General features: G+C 41.4%; 1 protein-coding gene across 1 annotated transcript; it reads right to left on the reverse strand.

Moving 5' to 3' along the window:
- Positions 1-2,926: 2,926 nt before the first annotated feature.
- FBXO40 (F-box protein 40) lies at positions 2,927-19,338 on the reverse strand. Its single transcript, XM_061168031.1, has 6 exons — positions 19,328-19,338; positions 16,374-16,484; positions 15,316-15,484; positions 7,302-7,469; positions 4,809-6,731; positions 2,927-3,145 (listed from the first exon to the last, which is right to left on the reverse strand). Exons 1-6 carry the CDS (start codon positions 19,336-19,338, stop codon positions 2,927-2,929), a joined length of 2,601 nt encoding a protein of 866 aa, XP_061024014.1.
- Positions 19,339-19,688: the final 350 nt, after the last annotated feature.

Consider the following 19,688-nt stretch of genomic DNA (forward strand, 5'->3'; position numbering starts at 1 on the left):
CTTCAGTTTAATTAGACATCACACATAGATCATACTTTGGCAGCGATTTTCTTCTTACATCCAAATTCCACCTTGATTTTCACTTTTTCCTTCATTATAAGACAAAAGCTTCGTTTCCAGGTCCTTAAGGCAATAATCCTTTCTGCCTGGGTTCCACAGACCTTACCTTCCACATACAGCTGATCCCTACTTTGGACTGGATTTCTTGGTATGATACTCTTCAAGGGCTCTGCCCACAGACATCTCCCCCATCCAAGTTCTTATTCTTGGGTCCACAGTCCCCTTTCACTCTCCTTAGCTGATTCTTAAGCTGAAGCCATTTCTAGCTCTCTTGCTTTTGTAAGATAATGCTTGCTGTTCATGCTGCTCACTGTAGCTTCATCCCATTAATCACTTCACTGTCTCTGTAAAAGGCTTTCCTTTTTCTCCAATTGCCCTCTCACCATAAAATGTGCTTTTTTGTATAGGCCAGTGGATACCTGTGGTACTCTTGATTTCCTGCTACATATATAATTTGATGCCTTATAAAGTGTGTTTGATGATGTTGATCCACTCAATGTTGCACTTTAGATAGAAACTGGGAAAGTAAAGTGTACCTAGAAAGCTGCGGCCCACAAAGAGGTGCAGTCACTCTCCTGCCTGCCCTCCTGAACCCCGGGCTGCCCAGACTGTCAAGGAAGAGCCCTCTGCTCTCTTTCTCTATACTTCTCACCTGGCTCACAGGAGCCCCAGATTTTCATCTCCCTTAGTCTACATCTCCCCTTGCTTTCTTTTTCTAATAAAATAAAACCCCAAAATGGATTTTCAGAGCTTTCTTTCTTCATATAGGAAGGACTAGATTCCAAAAATGTGGAATTGATCCCTGGAGAACTCTTCCTTTTTTTCCCCACTTTATTGTTTAGTTGTTGCAATTACTTACTTTCATTGAATAAAACCTTAGCTCACACTCTAGTTATATTTTTTAGAAAATGGCACATTATATACAAATGTGAAATATAAACCAAACAATAAGGATTAGGAAGTAGAGTTACATTATTGACTAGTACCAAGTGGCACATTAAAATGAAAGATGAGGATACTTCTACTCTGGCACTTGCTCTCATGCCTTCATATCGATTAGACTCTTTTATTGTTGGTGGTTAAATTCTTTGTTCTCTGCTTCTCCACAGTACCCATCCTCCTTTTCCCTCTGTCTTGCTTGCTGACAATTGCTAGGAAAATGGCATCAGTTAAGGTGAGAAGGATATAAACACGGGATAAGCAGTTCAACCATCCTGGCTTCAGCTATGCCTGGAGACCTGATAGGATATATTTTTTGCACATGACCCAAGGACATGAAGCCACATCAAACAAACTTAGCTCCATTTGGTTCCCAACTTAAAATCATCATGTGTCTAAAATCTATTTGGTAAATAAAGAGCTACATGAAATCATGACTACTATAGATGGTTATGTGAGGTCAGAATTTGCTGTACTAAGAAGCTTACCTGACTTACTGCCATTGGCGTATCATTCATTAGGGCAGTGGTTCTCAACCAGGAGTGATTTTGCTCCCAGAGGATATTTTCAGAGACATTTTTGGTTGTTAAAGCAGTAGGGGAGCTACTGGTATTATTGAATAGAGGCCAAGGATGTTACTAAACATCCTCTAACACACAGGACAGTCCCTTATGACAAAGAATTATCCAGTGTAAAATGTCAATAGTTCCACGAAACCCTGCTTTGGGGGATGCCAGTTTCTCTTGTGTATTTTTATTTTGCTTTTGTTCTCATAAGTTTTGACTATTTGTTACCAAAAATCAGAAGTGTCACCCATTTTTCACAGAATGAATCATGCCCAGCAAGAGGTAAGAGCAATTAAAGGGAATCACTATGTTCAGATGTCTTCCTTCTCAAGATTCCCCATGGTATACTCAAGTAGTGTCTAGGACCTAGGGACTGGTGGTACCACAGGACCTAGGGTGGGCCTGACTTTTCCATACGCGTGGTCTCCTTGGGCTACCCTGTGCCTTCTGGCATGACACTTAAGTTGGGATTAGTGTCTTGTGATCATTTCACATAGCCCAGGGTGGTGCTGGCCCATACCTGGGCTCTCCCTAATCCAGACGGAGCATACAATTTTCAGAGGAAAAGAAGCTTGAATCTTAAGTCACTATTAGAATGTTCAAAAGCAGTCTGTGATTTTTGTCCTAATTTTCTTCATACATATAGTATCTCCTCTGGATTCCTCTCATTTTTTCAAGGCTGTCCTTCTATATGTTGCCAAGATTCTACACAACCACCTCATTCTGTGATCTTATTTCTGCCTCTTACTGTTCAACCTTAGGTGTCCCTGAGGCTGCTGTGCTTAGCCTAGGTCTCTGTTCTGTTGGACTGTTTGAACTGGCTGGGCTTAGAGACAGTGAGGTAACTAAAAGAAGCCCTGGACTTGGCTGTCAAGGCAACTCCAGCTCCAGAAACTTCAGACTGTGCTTTTTACCCTGGGTGCCCTGGGAGGCATCTCAGTCCCTCTTCCTATACTGCCTCTGCCCCATATCGTTGAAGGCGCTCATAAACTAAAAAGTTCTCCACAAAAGCACAGGCCTATGCTGGTTATGGAATTTCACTGCTCTCTCATCTCCTAAGGTCTTGGGCTCATCTTCTAAATGGCCTCAAGTTATCTATTTACTCCGCAGATAGATTTATTTTAGAAAAAATAAGTACGGGGAGGGAGGCTATTAGTTATCAGTATGGCACTATAGCAATTATACAAGCCATAGCTTAGGAAATTTTCCACCTTATGCTGCTACTCAGGTTTTGAAGGACATTGCATGTTCGAAAACACCTAGATAACATTTGCAATTTATAGAAGAAAGTTCTCAAAATCACACTCTGTCCAACTTCAGTGAATCTGAATAGGAATCCAAGAACGGTGGCTTCCGAGTCTTTAGTGTAAGGTGTGTCTTCCTCGTGGTCTGGCTCTAAAGGTGGTGACTAAGGTCTCTCGGGCCTGTTCATGGGACTGACGCATGCTGGTCAAAAGAATCGGGTCAGTCTTGCGTTCTACAACATTGAAGGGACAGGATTTCAGGTGCTCAGACATGGAGGCAACTTCATTAAACTCCCAGCTCTTGATTTTGGAGAAGAGGCTGCTGAATTGCCAAATCTGAGGAGAGATAGATGCATGAAAGTAAACCCAGAGTGTGATACCCTCAGGTCAGCTTTATTTAAATAGTTTGAAGAAATGCCTTTCTGTTCTTCCTGGTCTCAGATTCCAGAGAGTGTTTAGTGACTGCAGCATACATGTGTTAGTCCCTTCTCCAGCATCCAGTTCCTAGACCCCATTCCAACTGATAACCTTCCCAGCCAGCCACATGTTGTGTGAAAATGACTAATACCAACTAATACTAATCTGCTTATTGCTATACACCCTCACTCCACCCCACCCCCCAGCAAAGTGATTAGTTCTAGAATAGACATATGTTTCAAATCAAGACAACCAGTGCCAATGAGACTCTACTCCAGAACTTTTCTCTGAGATATCAGGAAGTACATTCTTTTTTCCCCTCTGTGCTTAAATTTGGAAGCTATTGTCTCTCAGAGCTGCTAACAGCCCCCATGGACCACGAAGGGAGAACTGTGTCTTAGAGTGGAGTCACTAGTGAGAAAGTAGAGATAAGAATTGATAGTAAAAAGATCATTTGGGGGACATTTTTGAGCAGTTAGATCAAGCCATAACTGAAACTATTACCTTTAGACTTTTTAGTTATGGGCCAATAAACTCCCTTTATAGTTTATGTATAAACTTATGTGTAAAGTTTCTTATGTATAAAGAATACATTTATACATGTAAAGAATACCTGTATAAAGAATATTCTTATGTATAAAGAATGCATTCCAGTAGTCTTGCCTGGAAAATCCCATGGATGGAGGAGCCTGGCAGGCTATGGTCCACGGGGTCACAAAAAGAAAGATTCTTTCATTTATACAATATTTTAAAAATTAAATAAGCATTTGAACCAGGGGAAATCAGTGGGCCAAATTATTTTAGAACTTCAAATGAATTCAACAATGGCAAAAATTAGTTGACATGCGGCTGAGGAGAATCTGTTGGCATATTGTATCAATTAGAGTCTAGGCCAAAAACAGATGGCACACTCATACTGGGTAATCTGAAGAGAATTTTAAAAAGGAATGATACACAAATGTGTGAGCAGTGTATAGGAAAACCAGAAGATTTAGTGCAGTACCCAGGCTAGTAACAATCTTGAGTGTTACTACTCTAGGCCTGAATGGGAAGGAGGAGTTTATTAGAATCCCGAATGGGTAACTGTGTGGAGAAAACTATCAAATATCACTATCTTCAGTGGAGAGACAAGGCCAGTGCAAAGTGTCGAGAAGGGGAAAATGCATGCAGAGAGGAAGCCAGAAGAACACTTGTGTCAGCCTCTCCCACCTGCCCATCTCCCACTAGATACACTCCCGTTAGACTAGCCCGCCTGGAAGCTGGAGGGCAGGGGAGCAGGTTAAGGTAGTCTGCAGAGATCAGCCTCCTGGGGGACAGATCACGATGGAGAATGGATCATGCAAGCAAACAGCAGATATTCTGAACACATACACAGAGATACATAGACACTACCATCTGTATTACTATTTTTATGTTTATGGGTGTGTCTCCTCTTCTAGGCTAGCTTCCTTGAGCTCACAGACTGTGCCTCATTTTTAGTAACCTAGTACAATCCCAGTGCCTAGTACACTGCTGGTGCCTAGAAGGCTCTTAGTAAATAATTGCTGAATGAATGAAGTAAATGACTAAGTGAATTACTTGCCTTTCTGTGAACTCTCCAGGAGGTGCCTCCATGGGAATACCTCTTCTTCTTCCACTGCAGGAGGACCATCCCTCTCTCTTGTAACAAAGTGGCACAGATACTCCTCATCAGCACGGACACCTGGGAGAGCTGGGACAGGCTGATGCTGTCTAGGAACCCAGCAATGTACTGCAGGACTTCCAGGGGCAGGCTGGTTAGAGAATTCTGGTTTTTTCCTTCACGACCTGAGAAATGGTTGTTCTTCCTTCCCTCACTCAGCTCTGAAGCAACCTCCGGCTTGATGGCAAAGGTCTTGAGCTCCTGACTGTATATCACTTTTGCCTTTTGCCCTGGGGGACGGAAATGGTTTTGAATAAAGGTACATCCCAAGTAGGCCAGGGGGCATCGGTGTTGGAACCAGCCGTTGAGACATGACTGAATGTCTGTGTGGACATTCTTGAAATGTAGGGGAAATTCATCCCTCCTGAAGAATTTGTTGCAGGTGAAAGTAAAGGCAGAGCTGCTCTTGTTGTGTCTCCTGGTCACACACTCACTGTGGAGCTCCACATGGAGCCCGTTCGCGTTGCTGTTCGGGTTGGCAGTGGTTAGGAGGTCGGCCAGCACCGTCCCGGAAGAAAACTGTTCTGGCTCAAAATTGTATGTCTGTGTAGCAAAATCCATGAATAGCCCGTCAATGCTCCTGGACTCGGAGATGACGTGACCTTTGAGTTCTCTTTCCAAAGCACACAGGAGGGTGGTCTTGATGAGATCTGACTTGGGCAGGTCCTCCACAGTGATCCCTAAATCTGAAGTGTCGACAGCCTTGTGCTCACTTGGCCTACAACTCATGGCATCACCTAGGCGAGCCCGCTTCCCACAGTAGCTCACTGGAACTTTGAAGGTGTAAACAGTCTTCACTTCCTGAGCCTCCAGGTTGCCGTAAACAAAGTCTTTCTCTTTGGGTGTACAAGCAGGCATCTGACCAAAGTGAATAAGCATCCTCCCATTGTGCACCAGGTACATATTATAGTCCTTTGCATCCACAGCTGTTTTCAACCTTTCCAGAACACCATCCTGCCAAGGGGCAAGTCCTGTCTTTTCTATGGCTGCATGAAAATCCTGCTGCTTCTGGTCTTCCTGTGGTTCTTTTCCTTTGGCAGCTCCCTCCTCTACCATTCTATTGCTGCTGGAAATCTGTTCTTTCTCTGGGCTGTTACTGCTCTTGCTGTCACTGCTGGCTAATGAGCTTGTTAAAGCTGAGGCTGCATGCTCTTTGCTGAATATATTTTCCCACTTGTCAAACTTGGCCAGGTCCATCCCTTCTTTGGTTTTGGCTAACGCCTCTCGTTCTTCTTGACTCAATTCTACCACCTCCCCATTCATGGCTGACAGAGAGCGGCCTGTTAGCAAACTAGCATTCTCCCCACCCACCGCTCCACCCATTTCCTCCCAGCTGGCTTCACCATTCATAGGAGGTTCCTCTTCCGTGGGTTCTCTAGTTTCTGGGAAAAGTTCTACCATTTTCAGAGATCTAAAAAGGACCTTCTGGTCCTGAAGGGCCAGGGCTGTGTCCAAGCATTCCTCATCGGGGATCTCTTTCATGATGTTCTCGTGAAGCGTTGTTTCAGAGTCCACGTTTGGCCAGCGGTTCCACTCCATGGAGCAGCAGACCACGCTGGCAGGACACACTTGCAGGTGCTTGGCCAGCTTGTGGCGGGACAAGAAGAGGGGGCAGCCATATTCGGAGTTGAGGCACGGAACCTGCTCTAAAGGGCAGAGTAGCTCGTGCTCAGCCTCTTTGCACATGTGGAAGGTAGCACCACAGGACAGGTGGCAGTTTACCACTGGGCAAGAGACACTGGGCTCCACAGGCATGTGGCAGTGACGGTTGAAGCATCTCTCACAGTGTCTGTGCTGCCCTGGTGGAGGCCTGCGTGTCCTACCCTAGAGACACCAAAGGCAAGGGGAAAGAGAAAACAAGTGACTGCTGAAAGAGAAGCTCTACATATCTGTGAGTGTTTAAGTTTTAATTGACTTATTTCCTGTTTATACACGCTGATTGTAGGAACCTTAGAAAATACAGAAAGTAATAGAGAAGAAAGCTGGAGAAGAAAATGGCAACCCACTCCAGTATTCTTGCCTGGAAAATCCCATGGATAGAGGAGCCTGGTGGGCTACAGTCCACGGGGTCACTAAGAGTTGGACACGACTGAGTGACTGAGAAGGCACAGAGGAGAAAGCAAAAACACTCATAATACCACAACCAGAAATAACAACTATCAATATTCTTTATTTTCCAGTAGTTTATTTTATCTATGTACTTGATGTGTTGAAAATAGGAAAAAAAAAAAAAAAAACCCACACATGAAAGTGGGCTACAAACTTGACAACTGCTATTTTTGAGTTGTGGATTATGGAGGATTTATGCACAGTTAATAACCTGAATACAATTTTTCTACTTTAACTTGCTATTACATTATGTCTAGGCTGTTTTATAAATTTTTCTTTGCAAACTTTCTTCACAGTGGCAGTGTAACATTCCAGAATGAGTGTTCTGTCATACACATGATCAACCACCAGGGGGCATGCTGGGAGGACCAAGGTGGGACTGGTTTTGCTCACATCTTGGTCCTCAGCACCTGTCACAGGACCTGGATCATTGTAAGCACTCAATAATATTTGCTGAATGAAGGAAGTATTAGCCATTTAGCTTACAGCTGGATTTTTTCTTTTTCATATATAAAGTTTTACTAAAAATCTTTGCTCATCAGTCTGTCTCAGGTCTCTGCTTTCCCCCAACTCTGTGTTGGTTTACTTTAGGTTCTGCTCTAGCACGTCTGGTTCAGCAAAAAGCCAATATATATCATTAGACCAAAAGGAAAAATCCACCAGCAGCTTGGGCTACAGGCTAAATGAGGCCACATCTGGACCTCTGAAAGGTGAAGTTCCAGTGAGCACCTGGTACTTACCATAGTTTCCAAATTTCTTCTGGCTTTGTATAATAACTCTAGGGGAAAATATAAAAATACAAATATGAATGATTCATGAGAAAGTTATTTTATCTACTTTAACAGGGGCCAAAATGACTTCAAGTACTCTTCTGTCACCCTGGAAGTAAGTATCATGGCCCTCCATTTTACAGTCAAAAATGCTCTTCTTAGATTCACTTTTACTTTCTCTTTCCTTCAACACACACACATTTTTTTTTTTTGGCAAGCCACTTAAAGATAAGTTGCTGATATTATTACACTTTATCTTACTGGCATATATATGCTTACTTATCTGTAAGTATTTTAGCAAATATTTCCTAAGAATAAGACATTTTCTTTTGTGACTACAGTAACATTATCTCACCTAAGAAAACTAAATACAATGCTGTCTATATTCAAATTTTCCCAATTATCCCAAAAATGTCTTCTGTACTTTAAAAAACAATTTTCAGTTTTTTAACCAGAATCCTGGTAAGGTCGACTTATTACATTTGTTTAAGTCTTTTTAGCCTCCTTTAATCTGGAAAATCCTCCTTAACTTTTCTTTTTTAGAAAAGACAGCCTTAAATCTCAAGGAAATTGTATGCTAGTTTATTCATGTATTCATTCTTCCATATATTTATTTAACAAGCGTTTTTTGGTTACCTACTATATATGCCAGTAAGTGAGCTTAAGGGTTACCCAGATTGCTTGTTGGAGAAGAAAACGGCAACCCGCTCCAGTATGTTTGCCTAGAGAATCCTGTAGAGAGAGGAGCCTGGTGGGCTGCTGTCTATGGGGTCGCACAGAGTCGAACATGACTGAAGCAATTTAGCAGCAGCAGCAGCAGCAGCAGACTGCTTGTTAATGTGGCTTTAAACACTATTGTTCATTATAATCAGCTGTAATGCTTGTTATATATATAGATTTGCACTGTTCCGTAGGGTAGCCACTGGCCACATGTGGCTACTTAAGTTAATCAAAATGAACTAGAATTAATAATTTAGTTCCTCAAGTCATACTACATTTCAAGTGTTCAGTAGCCCCATATGGTTAGTAGCTACTCTATTGGACAACACAGAATAGAATATTTTCATCCTCATAGAAAGTTCTATTGGACAACACTGCTACAGATGCTGGCTGTACCCCTGACCTGAGTGAAGTGAGTGTTCTGAAACTTACATTCTTAACACCTTCCCTATCTGACTCGTGCACTGCAAGTATGAAAGAGAGATCATGCCAGAATGCTCTATAATAGCCTGAATCAGGTGGCAGGTGAGAAGCCGCTAGCCAGAACATTAATAGGTTCAGGGTCAAGTAGAAGATAAATCAGCCAGAGAGAAAGAGTGCTGAGCAGAGTGGAAGGACTGTGAGGGTTGGACTGAGAGGAAGCAGAATAGGTTCAGATAAAGATCTTTTGGATGCAAGAGTCCAGTCACTTCTTTCATCATACAATTTAACATTCAGGTGGGCTCCCGCCATATTCCAGATCACTCCTGGGGGGAAAAATTCCCATTGTGGACTTGTGGGAATTTGTAAATATTAGGTTCAAGCATCTGGAATTTTGGTATTCAATAAGGAACCGTTTGGGAATTCCCTGGCGGTTCAGTGGTTAAGACTTATACTTCCAATGTAGGGGGCATGGGTTTGATCCCTGGTTGGGGAACTAAGTTCCCACAGGCTGCATGATATGGCAAATAATAATAATAGTAAATTAATTAAAAACAACCCATCTGGAAATTTTCTAAAAAAGAACCATTTATCATTGTAATTGGGGTATTAATCAGTAGTAGTGGAAGGATGGAGTGGAAGGACCTGGAGTTACTAGAGAACATGCTGGAGGCTGAGAAGGTGAGACAGATGACAGCAGAAGTAGACAAGATGAGACAGACAGGAGACAATACAATGTTACAAATAACATTTTTGTTTCTGACTTGAGATGGGGGAAGAAGAAAAGCCAAAGATGATGCCAAGAAAGTGAATCAAGAAAAGAGAATATTGGGTGTAATTCTGAGAAAAATGGAGGTCTAAGGAGGAAGGTGTATGGGGAGGAAAGATGGGCCCAGAGAGTATAGTACAAGTTGTTTTAGGTCATGACAGATCATGTGGGTGGGAAGATGAGGAAGTAGAATACAGAGATGCAGACTTGTGAATTATCCACTTAAAAGTGAGAGGAAGCCATAACTGGAGAAGTGAGCGCACAGAATAGAAATCTGAGCCATGAAGTACAAGGCTAAGTGTGACCACTTTAGGGACAAGAAGAAGTAGAGCCAGAGAAGGAACACCAGAGAGCTAAGAGAGTCAGGACTACGTTGCCAGATCTAACGGAAAGGGTGAGCGATGGCCTCCAATGCTACCGTGAGGTTAAGAACAGTGATGACAGTGCCACTGCTCGTGGCAGGTCCCCAAAGAGCTCTTGCCAGAGCATGTGCATTTCAGCTGGGAGGTGGGACTCTTGGCCATTCAAAATCTGGTGTTTGTTTGGAGTGGAGGAGAAAGCGATTAAGCACACACTTCAATGTTGGCAGGGTCTGTGCCCTGCCTGAGAGAATGAGACCATCTGTTTTCTATTCATGACAGACATTCATCAGACATCCAGAATGGACTGTGGATGACTCATGGTCCCCTGTTGGGTTTTAGGTGGGAAAGAAGATTGGAGTAAGAAAAAAGCTAACAGCACCAGGAATGTCCAACTTCATGTTTTCCAGCCAGCCAGATTCTGTGACAAAGTTGAGCCCATTTCCCAGCAAGGGCAAAGCAGCCCTGGCTAGTTCTGTGCACTCCCTGTGTGTAGCGAGAACTCTGCCCTTGTCAGACACGTGTCTGGCTAGATGGACAACAGTAATAAATTCTAAGCTCAATCATTTCTTCTCTTTAAACTTGAGGTATAGTTGATTTACAATGTTGTGTTAGTTTCAAGTGTACAGCAAAGTGATTCTGTTATACATACATCTATATCTATTTTTTCATTCTTTTCCTTTATTGGTTATTACAAAATATTAAGTATAATTCCCTGTGCTATACAGTAGGTCTTTGTTGCCAATGACTTCCTATCCTTCAGCATTATAAAAGGTTCTTAGGAACAGTGGTTTTGAGGCTAGGAACATTTGTAGTGGAGCCTTATTGCTCTCCATCTCTTTGAAGTTATTTGAAACTATCCCTTTAAGAGAAAACAAAAGCAATGCATGGAGGCAACAAAGATGCTATAGCTGTTGTTGTTGCTTTATGTTGCTATTTAAAGAGCTTCTGCCAGACTCTGGAGCTACCCCAGATGACTGACTTTGAGAGAGGACATGTGCTCAGCAGAAAGACACTGAGTGGAGACCACTCATTGGAGATGTTTGGCAGTGGAGGAAAGGAGAAAGATAAATATAGCCTAAGGGCATAAAATATCACATCTAAACCTTTTGTTGTATAGCTGGGGGAAAACATTCCAAAAACATTCCTAGGGACAAGAAGAAGTAGAGCCAGAGAAGGAACACCAGAGAGCTAAGAGAGTCAGGACTACGTTGCCAGATCTAACGGAAAGGGTGAGCGATGGCCTCCAATGCTACCGTGAGGTTAAGAACAGTGATGACAGTGCCACTGCTCGTGGCAGGTCCCCAAAGAGCTCTTGCCAGAGCATGTGCCTGCTCTTCATGGAAAACATGAAGTTGGACATTCCTGGTGCTGTTAGCTTTTTTCTTACTCCAATCTTCTTTCCCACCTAAAGGACAATTCAAAGTTGTTGATATTCTAACTATTGCTGGAGAAATAGGGTGACCAAACATGCTAGTTTGCCTTAGACACGCTCTGAGTGAGACTCCATATGGAGTCTGGAAGTGATCTTGCAGAGATTTTAAATGAAACATCTTGCAGGGATTTTAAATGAAACATCTACCAAATCGAAGCATATAGAACTTCTTCACTGTGAAAAACCTGATGAAATTCTGTTCCTGAAACAGAGTATGGTTACTTGGGTGACATTTTCCCCTTCAGTTTCCATGCCCCTATAGTCTCCTATAAATTCTTGCTTCCTGTCAGAAAAGGTAATTCCCTCCTCTTAAAAATGAACTTCAATCAAGTTTGGCCAAAACACTCTCATCAAAAATATGTTTTAAAGCTCCCCTGTCTAGAGGACACAATGTTATATAAGTTATACTTAAATAGTTGAGAGATCTACACAGAACTAGATTTTACTAATTGTACTGGATGGAGTTTAAATAGAATATGAGTAGATAGGGGCTTCCCATGTGGCTTAGTTGGTAAAGAATCTGCCTGCAATGCAGGAGACCTGGGTTCGGTTCCTGGGCCAGGAAGATCCCCTGGAGAAGCAAATGGCAACCCACTCCAGTATTCTTGCCTGGGGAATGGTAGATAGAAGGACCAAGGGCAGTATGTGAGTTCAAGGGATGAATATTTCTTTAAAGAAATAGAGGAGAATTTAGAACCTGACAAAGGAGCAGAAACTATTTGATGCAAGTTTTGGTGCTTTGTGGATCACTCAGAAAGGAGTAAATTAATAAGCAAAGGCAAGTCAGCTAGAATAATAGTCCTTAAAATATGGTACCTAGACCAACAGAATCAGAATCACCCAGGAACTGGTTAGAAAAGTACAGTATTGGGCCCCACCAAATCAGAACTACTGAATCAGACCTACCAGCTGATTGTACTGTAAGCTCAAGTTTGAGAGCTAGAAGAGCCTGATATTGTGCCCCAATCACAAAGAAACTAGTGCCCGGTTAGGGGGGAAGGCCTGGGAGAAAGATCTGAAAAGGCAGTTGGCAAATCTATCCATTTCTTTCCATCTCCACCACCACTGCCCAGGTCCAAACACCATCATCTCTCATCCAGTCTGGAGCAATAGAATTATAATCACTCTTACTCCTCCCATTTTGTGCCCTGTAATCTTTATTCATCAGCAGAAAGAGTGATTTTTAACAACCTTTAACATTAGATCACTACTTCCCTGCTTAAAATCTTCAGAGGATCCCATCCTATCACAAGGAATAAGGTCCAATGTCCTCATCTTGGCCCACATGGTCCTCCCTGAGTGTCCCTTGCTTACCTCTTTTACCTCACCTCTCTCCCTTGAGCACTTAGTTCCAGCACTTTTGCTCATTCTTCTGTAGGAACTTTGAACTTGTTCTCTCTCCCAGGAGAATTCACCCCCTGCTCCATAATTGCTTATGGGTTTCTTCTCCCCATTTAGATTTTACCTTACCTACTACTTCCACAGAGGTCTTACCTGATACCCCCGATCTGAAGTAAATTAAAGAGAGGACTCCCTGGTGGTCTGGTGGACTCTGCTTTTTCACTGCCGAGGGTACAGTTTCAATCCCTGGTCAGGCTAAGATCATGTAAGCTGTGCGGCACAACCAAAAATTAAAAATAATAAAAATAAATTAGTGAACACATGTTCTGCTGGGTAATTTTTTGACAAGTTACTGAATCTCCCTAAAGTTAGTTTATTCATCCATAAAATGGGTCTCATCATAACCCATAGGATTGTGTGAGGATCAAACGAGATAAAGTAGTGAACGTATTTAGTATACAGGAGTCCACTAAACTGTCCTTCTTCTACCAAGAAGGTCATTCTCATGGTCACCACCCTTGTCCAGACCTTATTTCTTCCCATTGCATCATGCCCACAGCCCTTGGCTGGCCTTTCAATTTTCAGTTCTCCCTCATTCCACTGGATCTTACATACCCTGCCAGTTTAATCATTCTCAAACCTCTATTAAAAAAAACAACAACTTTCCTCGCTCCTTTATGAATGTGAATCTCCCTAATTTCCCACAATTTTGGCCTCTTGTGTTCACCACAAATGGCTTCCCAGGTGGCGCTAGTGGTTTTAAGAGATGGCAGTTCAATCCCTGGGTCAGGAAGATCCCCTGGAGGAGGGCATGACAACCCACTCCAGTATTCTTGCCTGGAGAATCCCCATGGACAGAGGAGCCTGGTGGGCTATAGTCCATGGGGTCTCAAAGAGATGGACACGACTGAGTGACTAAGCACAGTATAGCGCCGAACATATGCTAATTTGTTTTTGTTGTTGTTCTGTTTTGTTTTAAAGGAAGAAAAAGAAACATTTTCAACTTTATTACGTTAATATGGCCTTAACTGAATGGAAAAGACTCAGTGGACTCCAGTTTCGACAGATACTCTGACTGCTGCCAGGATTGTTTGTAGGACTTTACAGCACTTGTTCTTGCAGTCATAGAATCAGAACTCTGGATCAGGCAGATAACCAGAAATCCTCTGCTCTGGAGTTTTGCAAACATCAGTGTGCATAGGAATCACCTAAGCAGTTCTTTTAAAATGCAGTTTCTGATCTCGTAGGACAAAGGGTTATGAAAAGGGTCTAGTTTAACCTCCTCATTTTCTGCAAGGGAAACTGAAGCCCAGAGAATGAATGTCTCATTGCCCATGCCCCCCAGAGTCTCTGACTCTAATCACATGCTTTTATTTTTTCTACTTCACCTTGATGGTTTATTAAGAAATTCTGTGGAAACCACAGTACCACAAAGAGCTACCTGGGTGACAATGGCCAAGGGTGTGTGGGCAGCTTAGATGATACCAAGGGCAAAGCAGGACAGAGCCTGGAAGAATGAGGAAGAGGTGGTGACTAAGGGTCACTGGCCAGAAGGTCGTGAGAAGGCATACAGCAGGTATATTTAAATCACTGACTCAAACAAAAGAGAATGGGATTAACAGATGATAGTTTTCACATTCTTTACTATAAAGTTAGTAGACAATCAGGGTTGGTGTCAGGGAGATATTTTTAGGCAAGGGGCCCTCCCAGCACCCCCTCACATGATGTCAGCGACTAACTATTTTGCCTCCTCATGTGGCTAGCCCTGGCAATAATTATTTATTCCCAAGCTTTAACTTTAGTGGAAGTGACAAGGTCAATAGTTTAAGAACAGAGATTAACTGTTAACCTATTAACCAGCCAATTAATTTGTTACCTTAATTATACATTGTTAATCTGTTTCCTTGCAGTGGAGATATTTAATTTTAGAGAAAGAAAATGTATAAAGTTAAATATTCAAATAATTCCTTTGCCTCTTTGAGATTTTAACACAACCAGTTGGCCGAGGAAAATTCCCACATGTGGGCCCATAAACCTGGGCTTTAGGCTATGATTTCAGCCCTTTCACTACACCTTAAAAACCATCCTCCCCCAAATCACTGTCTGCAGTTCTCTACCTACTCTAGAATCTACCTTTAAACTTTCTAGTTATTTAATTAGCTATTAATTCTCATAACTGGTGCTTATATTATTAGTGTCAGTACTTTAAATTACTGTTTTGTATTGGTCAAGAAAATGCAAAATGGCCAGATTATTTAGGAGTAGCTCTGAGTCAACTGGTCTGGTTGGTTACTGCTAAGCTAACACACGCTCTTGCTAGGACAGTATTCAGTATACACCTTGAAAACTTTGGTGCTCCAGAAACCTTGACAAAATTAAATGAAGTGAGGCAATTGTACATAGTGCATTTGATTGTGCCTAGCCAATAGGCATAATTATAACCCAGACACTGATAGCAAAGTTATGGGATGCATCTGGAGGTTACAGAGGCTGGCAGGAAGGAACCAGGAATTAGGGTGTCTGGTGGTAGGTCTCCTTTTCTTGGCGTTGGTGGCATTCGCCAGTACACTGCAAAGTTCAGAGCGTACAGAATCATTTTTGCTGCACAGGCCACTTCCCAGGTTGTCCTTGGCTGAACTTTTAACTCTATCACACTAAAGCAAGGTCCAGAGGAAAACAGGAAAACAAACACTGCACCCTTCTCCCTGCCAATTTGTTTGTGCATGCAACACTATGAAGTTATTCCCAAAGCTGGAAATAACCTGTCTACACTTTAAAGTGCTTGATACTTCAAGTATCATTATCATTTACTTTTGTCCCTCAGGATGTGCAAGTTTCAAGTTTGTGATAATTTTTGGTTTACCAGCCTGTATAAGTTTTTCAGCTTGTAAAATACTTTCACTTCTATTCCACAAATGTATTTGGATTCAGGAAAGCTGGGAAGGAATGAGTCATGTTTAGGAAATGTTGTTAAATAAAAACTGGTTTTAAACTCTGCAGCAGAATTTTTAAAATATATGCAGTAAATACTATTGTGCTAAATTAACCTAATATTATTGTGCTAAATCATCACAGGTGATGAACTTTAAAGTACATGAGAATGACTTGCAATTAACACTGCAAATGTTGATTGGGGAAAGATCACAACATTTAGACTTCAGAAAATAAAAATTCTGGGTTCTGGGCCTTTCATCTGTTTTATCACCACCTCCTCCCCCTCCGCTATCTTGAACCCCCATCAATACTGTGTAACCTTAGAGACACCACATAACTCCTATGGTTGATTGCAGAAGAAAGAACCTAAGCTGTTAGGAAGCAGGTAATCTGCTGCTCTAAGATTTTAGATTCAAAGCAGGAGTTCACATATGAAATGACAGCAGAGTTTCATTCTCTGAGTCAACCTTTTCTCCCTCATATGTAACTAATTTGTCTTAACAACGCTCTTGCTCAGAGCAAAAAGGTGATAGGCAGCTCAGCCTCTGCTTCCCTGTTCACCACGCTAAATTCCCCCTTGATGAACCTGCCCGCATCTAAAAAGCTTACCTTCCCGGCACGGGCTGAGTCAGCATGTGCTGCACCTGCGTCCCTTGGTTGTGAGCAGGCAGACTTCCGGAGGTGGCTGGGCGTGCATCAGCTGCTGCAGAGGACCGAATTCTGTCGTGGAGGTAGGGAAAGGAGAAAAAACTTCAACAGAAATAGTTCAAGTGCTTCGAAGTTAAAAATAAAACTATATCACAAGGGCCAATGTGACCAGGCTCAGCTTACGATTTTTTTTCATTCTCCTGTATTTATCAGCGCTCTGTCTCTGCTGGAGAGGCAGTCACAGGGGAAGCCGAAAGGCAAGTGGGGTTTTATATCAGTGGGTTTTCTTTCCCTTGAGGAAGGAGGAAAATCCTTTTAAGAAGGATCATTTTCAAGGCCAGAACAGCCTCTCCAAGTCCTGTGCATACTGTTGGCAGATCCAGCTGTGCTCCCTGTGGCTGGTGGAGCACTCAGGACAGAGCTGCTCTAATTATAACCGCGCTTTGCACCTAAACCTGTCACTGGCTGAGGCAGCAACTTGTGAAAGTAACATGTGGTCCTCTGTTTCTCCTATTTCTTGTCATGACAAGGAAGCGGCTGTCCTCTTCCAGCCCTCTTCCTTCCCCGGTGGTTGGGAAAGGAAGAGTTTGTAATTCAGAAATCAGGCATAGTTTAAGTCCACTGTGAGAAAACTAGAGGTGGTAGGAGGCTTAGCTATTACTTAGTCCAACTCTCTCTTTTTTACATTTGAGGAGGCAGAGATTTAGAGAAAGTAAATTTTGCCTAGATCATCTAGCACTATGTTGAACAAAAGGGTTGAGTGGTCATCTCTTAACTTGTTTTTTAGATATGTTCATTTGTGTTGTATTCTACATATAAGTGATATAATGTGGGATTTGCCCTTCTCTTTCTTACTCATTTCACTTAGTAAGATAATCTCTAGGCCCATCCTTATTGCTGCAAATGGCAATATTTCATTCTTTTATGGCTGAGTAATATTCCACTGTGTATAAATATATATATAGATAGATAGTGCTGCTATGAATATTGGAGTATGTGTATCTTTTCTAATTAGTACTTTTGTTTTTTCTTTTTTTTTTTTTTTTGTTTTTTCTAAATATGGACCCAAGAGTGGAATTGATAGTTCTATTTTTAGTTTTTTAAGGGACCTCCATTTTGTTTTCCATAGTGGCTGCACTGACTTACATTCTCACCAACAGTGTTCAAGGGTTCTCTTTTCTCCATATTCTGTCCAAGTTATTTGTCAACTTTTTGATGATGGTCATTCTGACACATGTAATATCTCATTGTGATTTTTATTTGCATTTTTCTAATAGTTAGCTATGTTGAACATCTTTTCATGTGCCTGTTAGCTGTATGTCTTCTTTGGAGAAATGTCTACTCAGGTCTTCTGAACATTTTTTGATTGGGTTGTTATTTTGATGCTAAGTTGTTTAAGCTGTTGTATATTTTGGATATTAACACCTTGTTGGTCACATCATTTGCAAATTTTTTCCCATTCCATAGATTGTAATTTTGTTTTGTGGTTTCTTTTTATGTGCAAAATTTTTAGGTCACAACTGCTAATTTTTGCTTTTATTTTTCCCTTTTGCCTTAGGAGATCAAAGACAATATTGCTATGATTTATGTCAAAGGGTGTTTTGCCTATGTTCACTTCTAGGAGTCTTATGGTTTCAAATCTTTCATTTAGGTCTTTAAGGCATTTTGAGTCTATTTTTATATATAGTGTGAGGGAATGTTTTAATCTCATTGTTCACATATAGCTGTGCAGTTTTGGTATCAGTCTAATACTGGTCTCACAGAATGAGTTAGGAAGTGTTCTGTTTTCTGGAAGAATTTGTAAAGGATTGTTAATTCTTTAAACATTTAGTAGAACTTAGCAATGATACCACCTGGGCCTAGACTTTTCTTTGTGGAAAGTTTTTGATTACTAACTTAATCTATTTCCTAGTTAAAGCTCTATTTCCAGCATTTCTATTTCTTATTGAGTCAAATTTGGTATTTTGGTCTTCCTAGGAATTTGCCCACTTTATCAAGTAAGTTATCTAATTTGTTATACAAATTTTAAAAGTTATATAATTGCTCATAATATTCATTTATAACGGGCTTCCCAGGCGGCACTAATGGTAAAGAATCTGACTGCCAATGAAGGAGTCATAAGAGATATGGGTTTGATCCCTGAGTCTGAAAGATCCCCAGAGGAGGAAATGGCAATCCACTCCAGTATTCTTGCCTGGAGAATCCTATGGACAGAGGAGCCTGCTGGGCTACAGTTCATAGGGGCACAAAAAGTCACACAGAACTGAAGTGATTTAGCATGCACACACATTTCTTTATAATGTTTTTTATTTCTGGAAAGTTGGTAGTTATGTCCCACCTTTCATTTCAGATTCTAGTAATTTGATTCTTCTTTCTCCCTGGCCCCTTCCCTCTCTTCCACTCCTCTCCCCCTCCTTCTCCCCTTCTTCTCATTCTGGCTAGCTTTGGTTTCATTGATTTGCTCTATTGCTTTTATATTCTCTATTTATTTCCACTTTAGCCTTTATTTCCTTCCTTATGCTTGCTTTGGATTGACTCTGCTCTCCTTATGCTAGTTTCTTAAGGTAAAAAGTTATTGGTTTGAAAGCAAAACTATGGAGATAACATTTAGTAGTTGCCAGAGGTTAGGGGAGAGGGAGTGACAAATAGGTGAAGCACAGAGGATTTTTAGGGCATTGTAGTATCCTATAAGATACTGTAATGGTGGATGCATAACAATTACATATTTGTCAAAATCCATATAATGTACAACATTGAGAGTGAACCCTAGTGTAAACTCTGGACTTTAGATGATAAAAATGTATCAGTGTAGATTCATCAGTTGTAACAAATGGACCACTCTGGTATGGGTTGGTGATAGTGGTGGAGAGGTTGTGTGTATCTGGGAGCAGGGGCTATGTGGGAAATCTCTGTACCTTCTCCTCATTTTTGCTGTGAAATTAAAACTGCTCTAAAAAATAAGTCAATTAAAAATCAAAAGTAATTAAAAAAAAACAACAATTAAAACATCTCACAAATTAAGGGCCCATGTCTCTCCCCTAGATCTGTAGTCTTGCTCTGCAGGATCCCTGTGATGGCCCAAAATGTGATGGGTATCAGGACACTCAAACCTTCTACTCTCACTATCTCTATTAGTTTCCCCCAGAATATGCTGATTTATTGTTATTATATGCTACCAAATTATTCACATTATAATTTCTCCCATGTTTAATTACTTAGAAATTTTCTTTTACTTTCTAAATGAAGGAGAGGTTAGAATTTCTAACTAAATTACCT

Source organism: Dama dama, chromosome 19, assembly GCF_033118175.1.
Source record: "Dama dama isolate Ldn47 chromosome 19, ASM3311817v1, whole genome shotgun sequence".
Classification (NCBI taxonomy): Eukaryota; Metazoa; Chordata; class Mammalia; order Artiodactyla; family Cervidae; genus Dama; species Dama dama.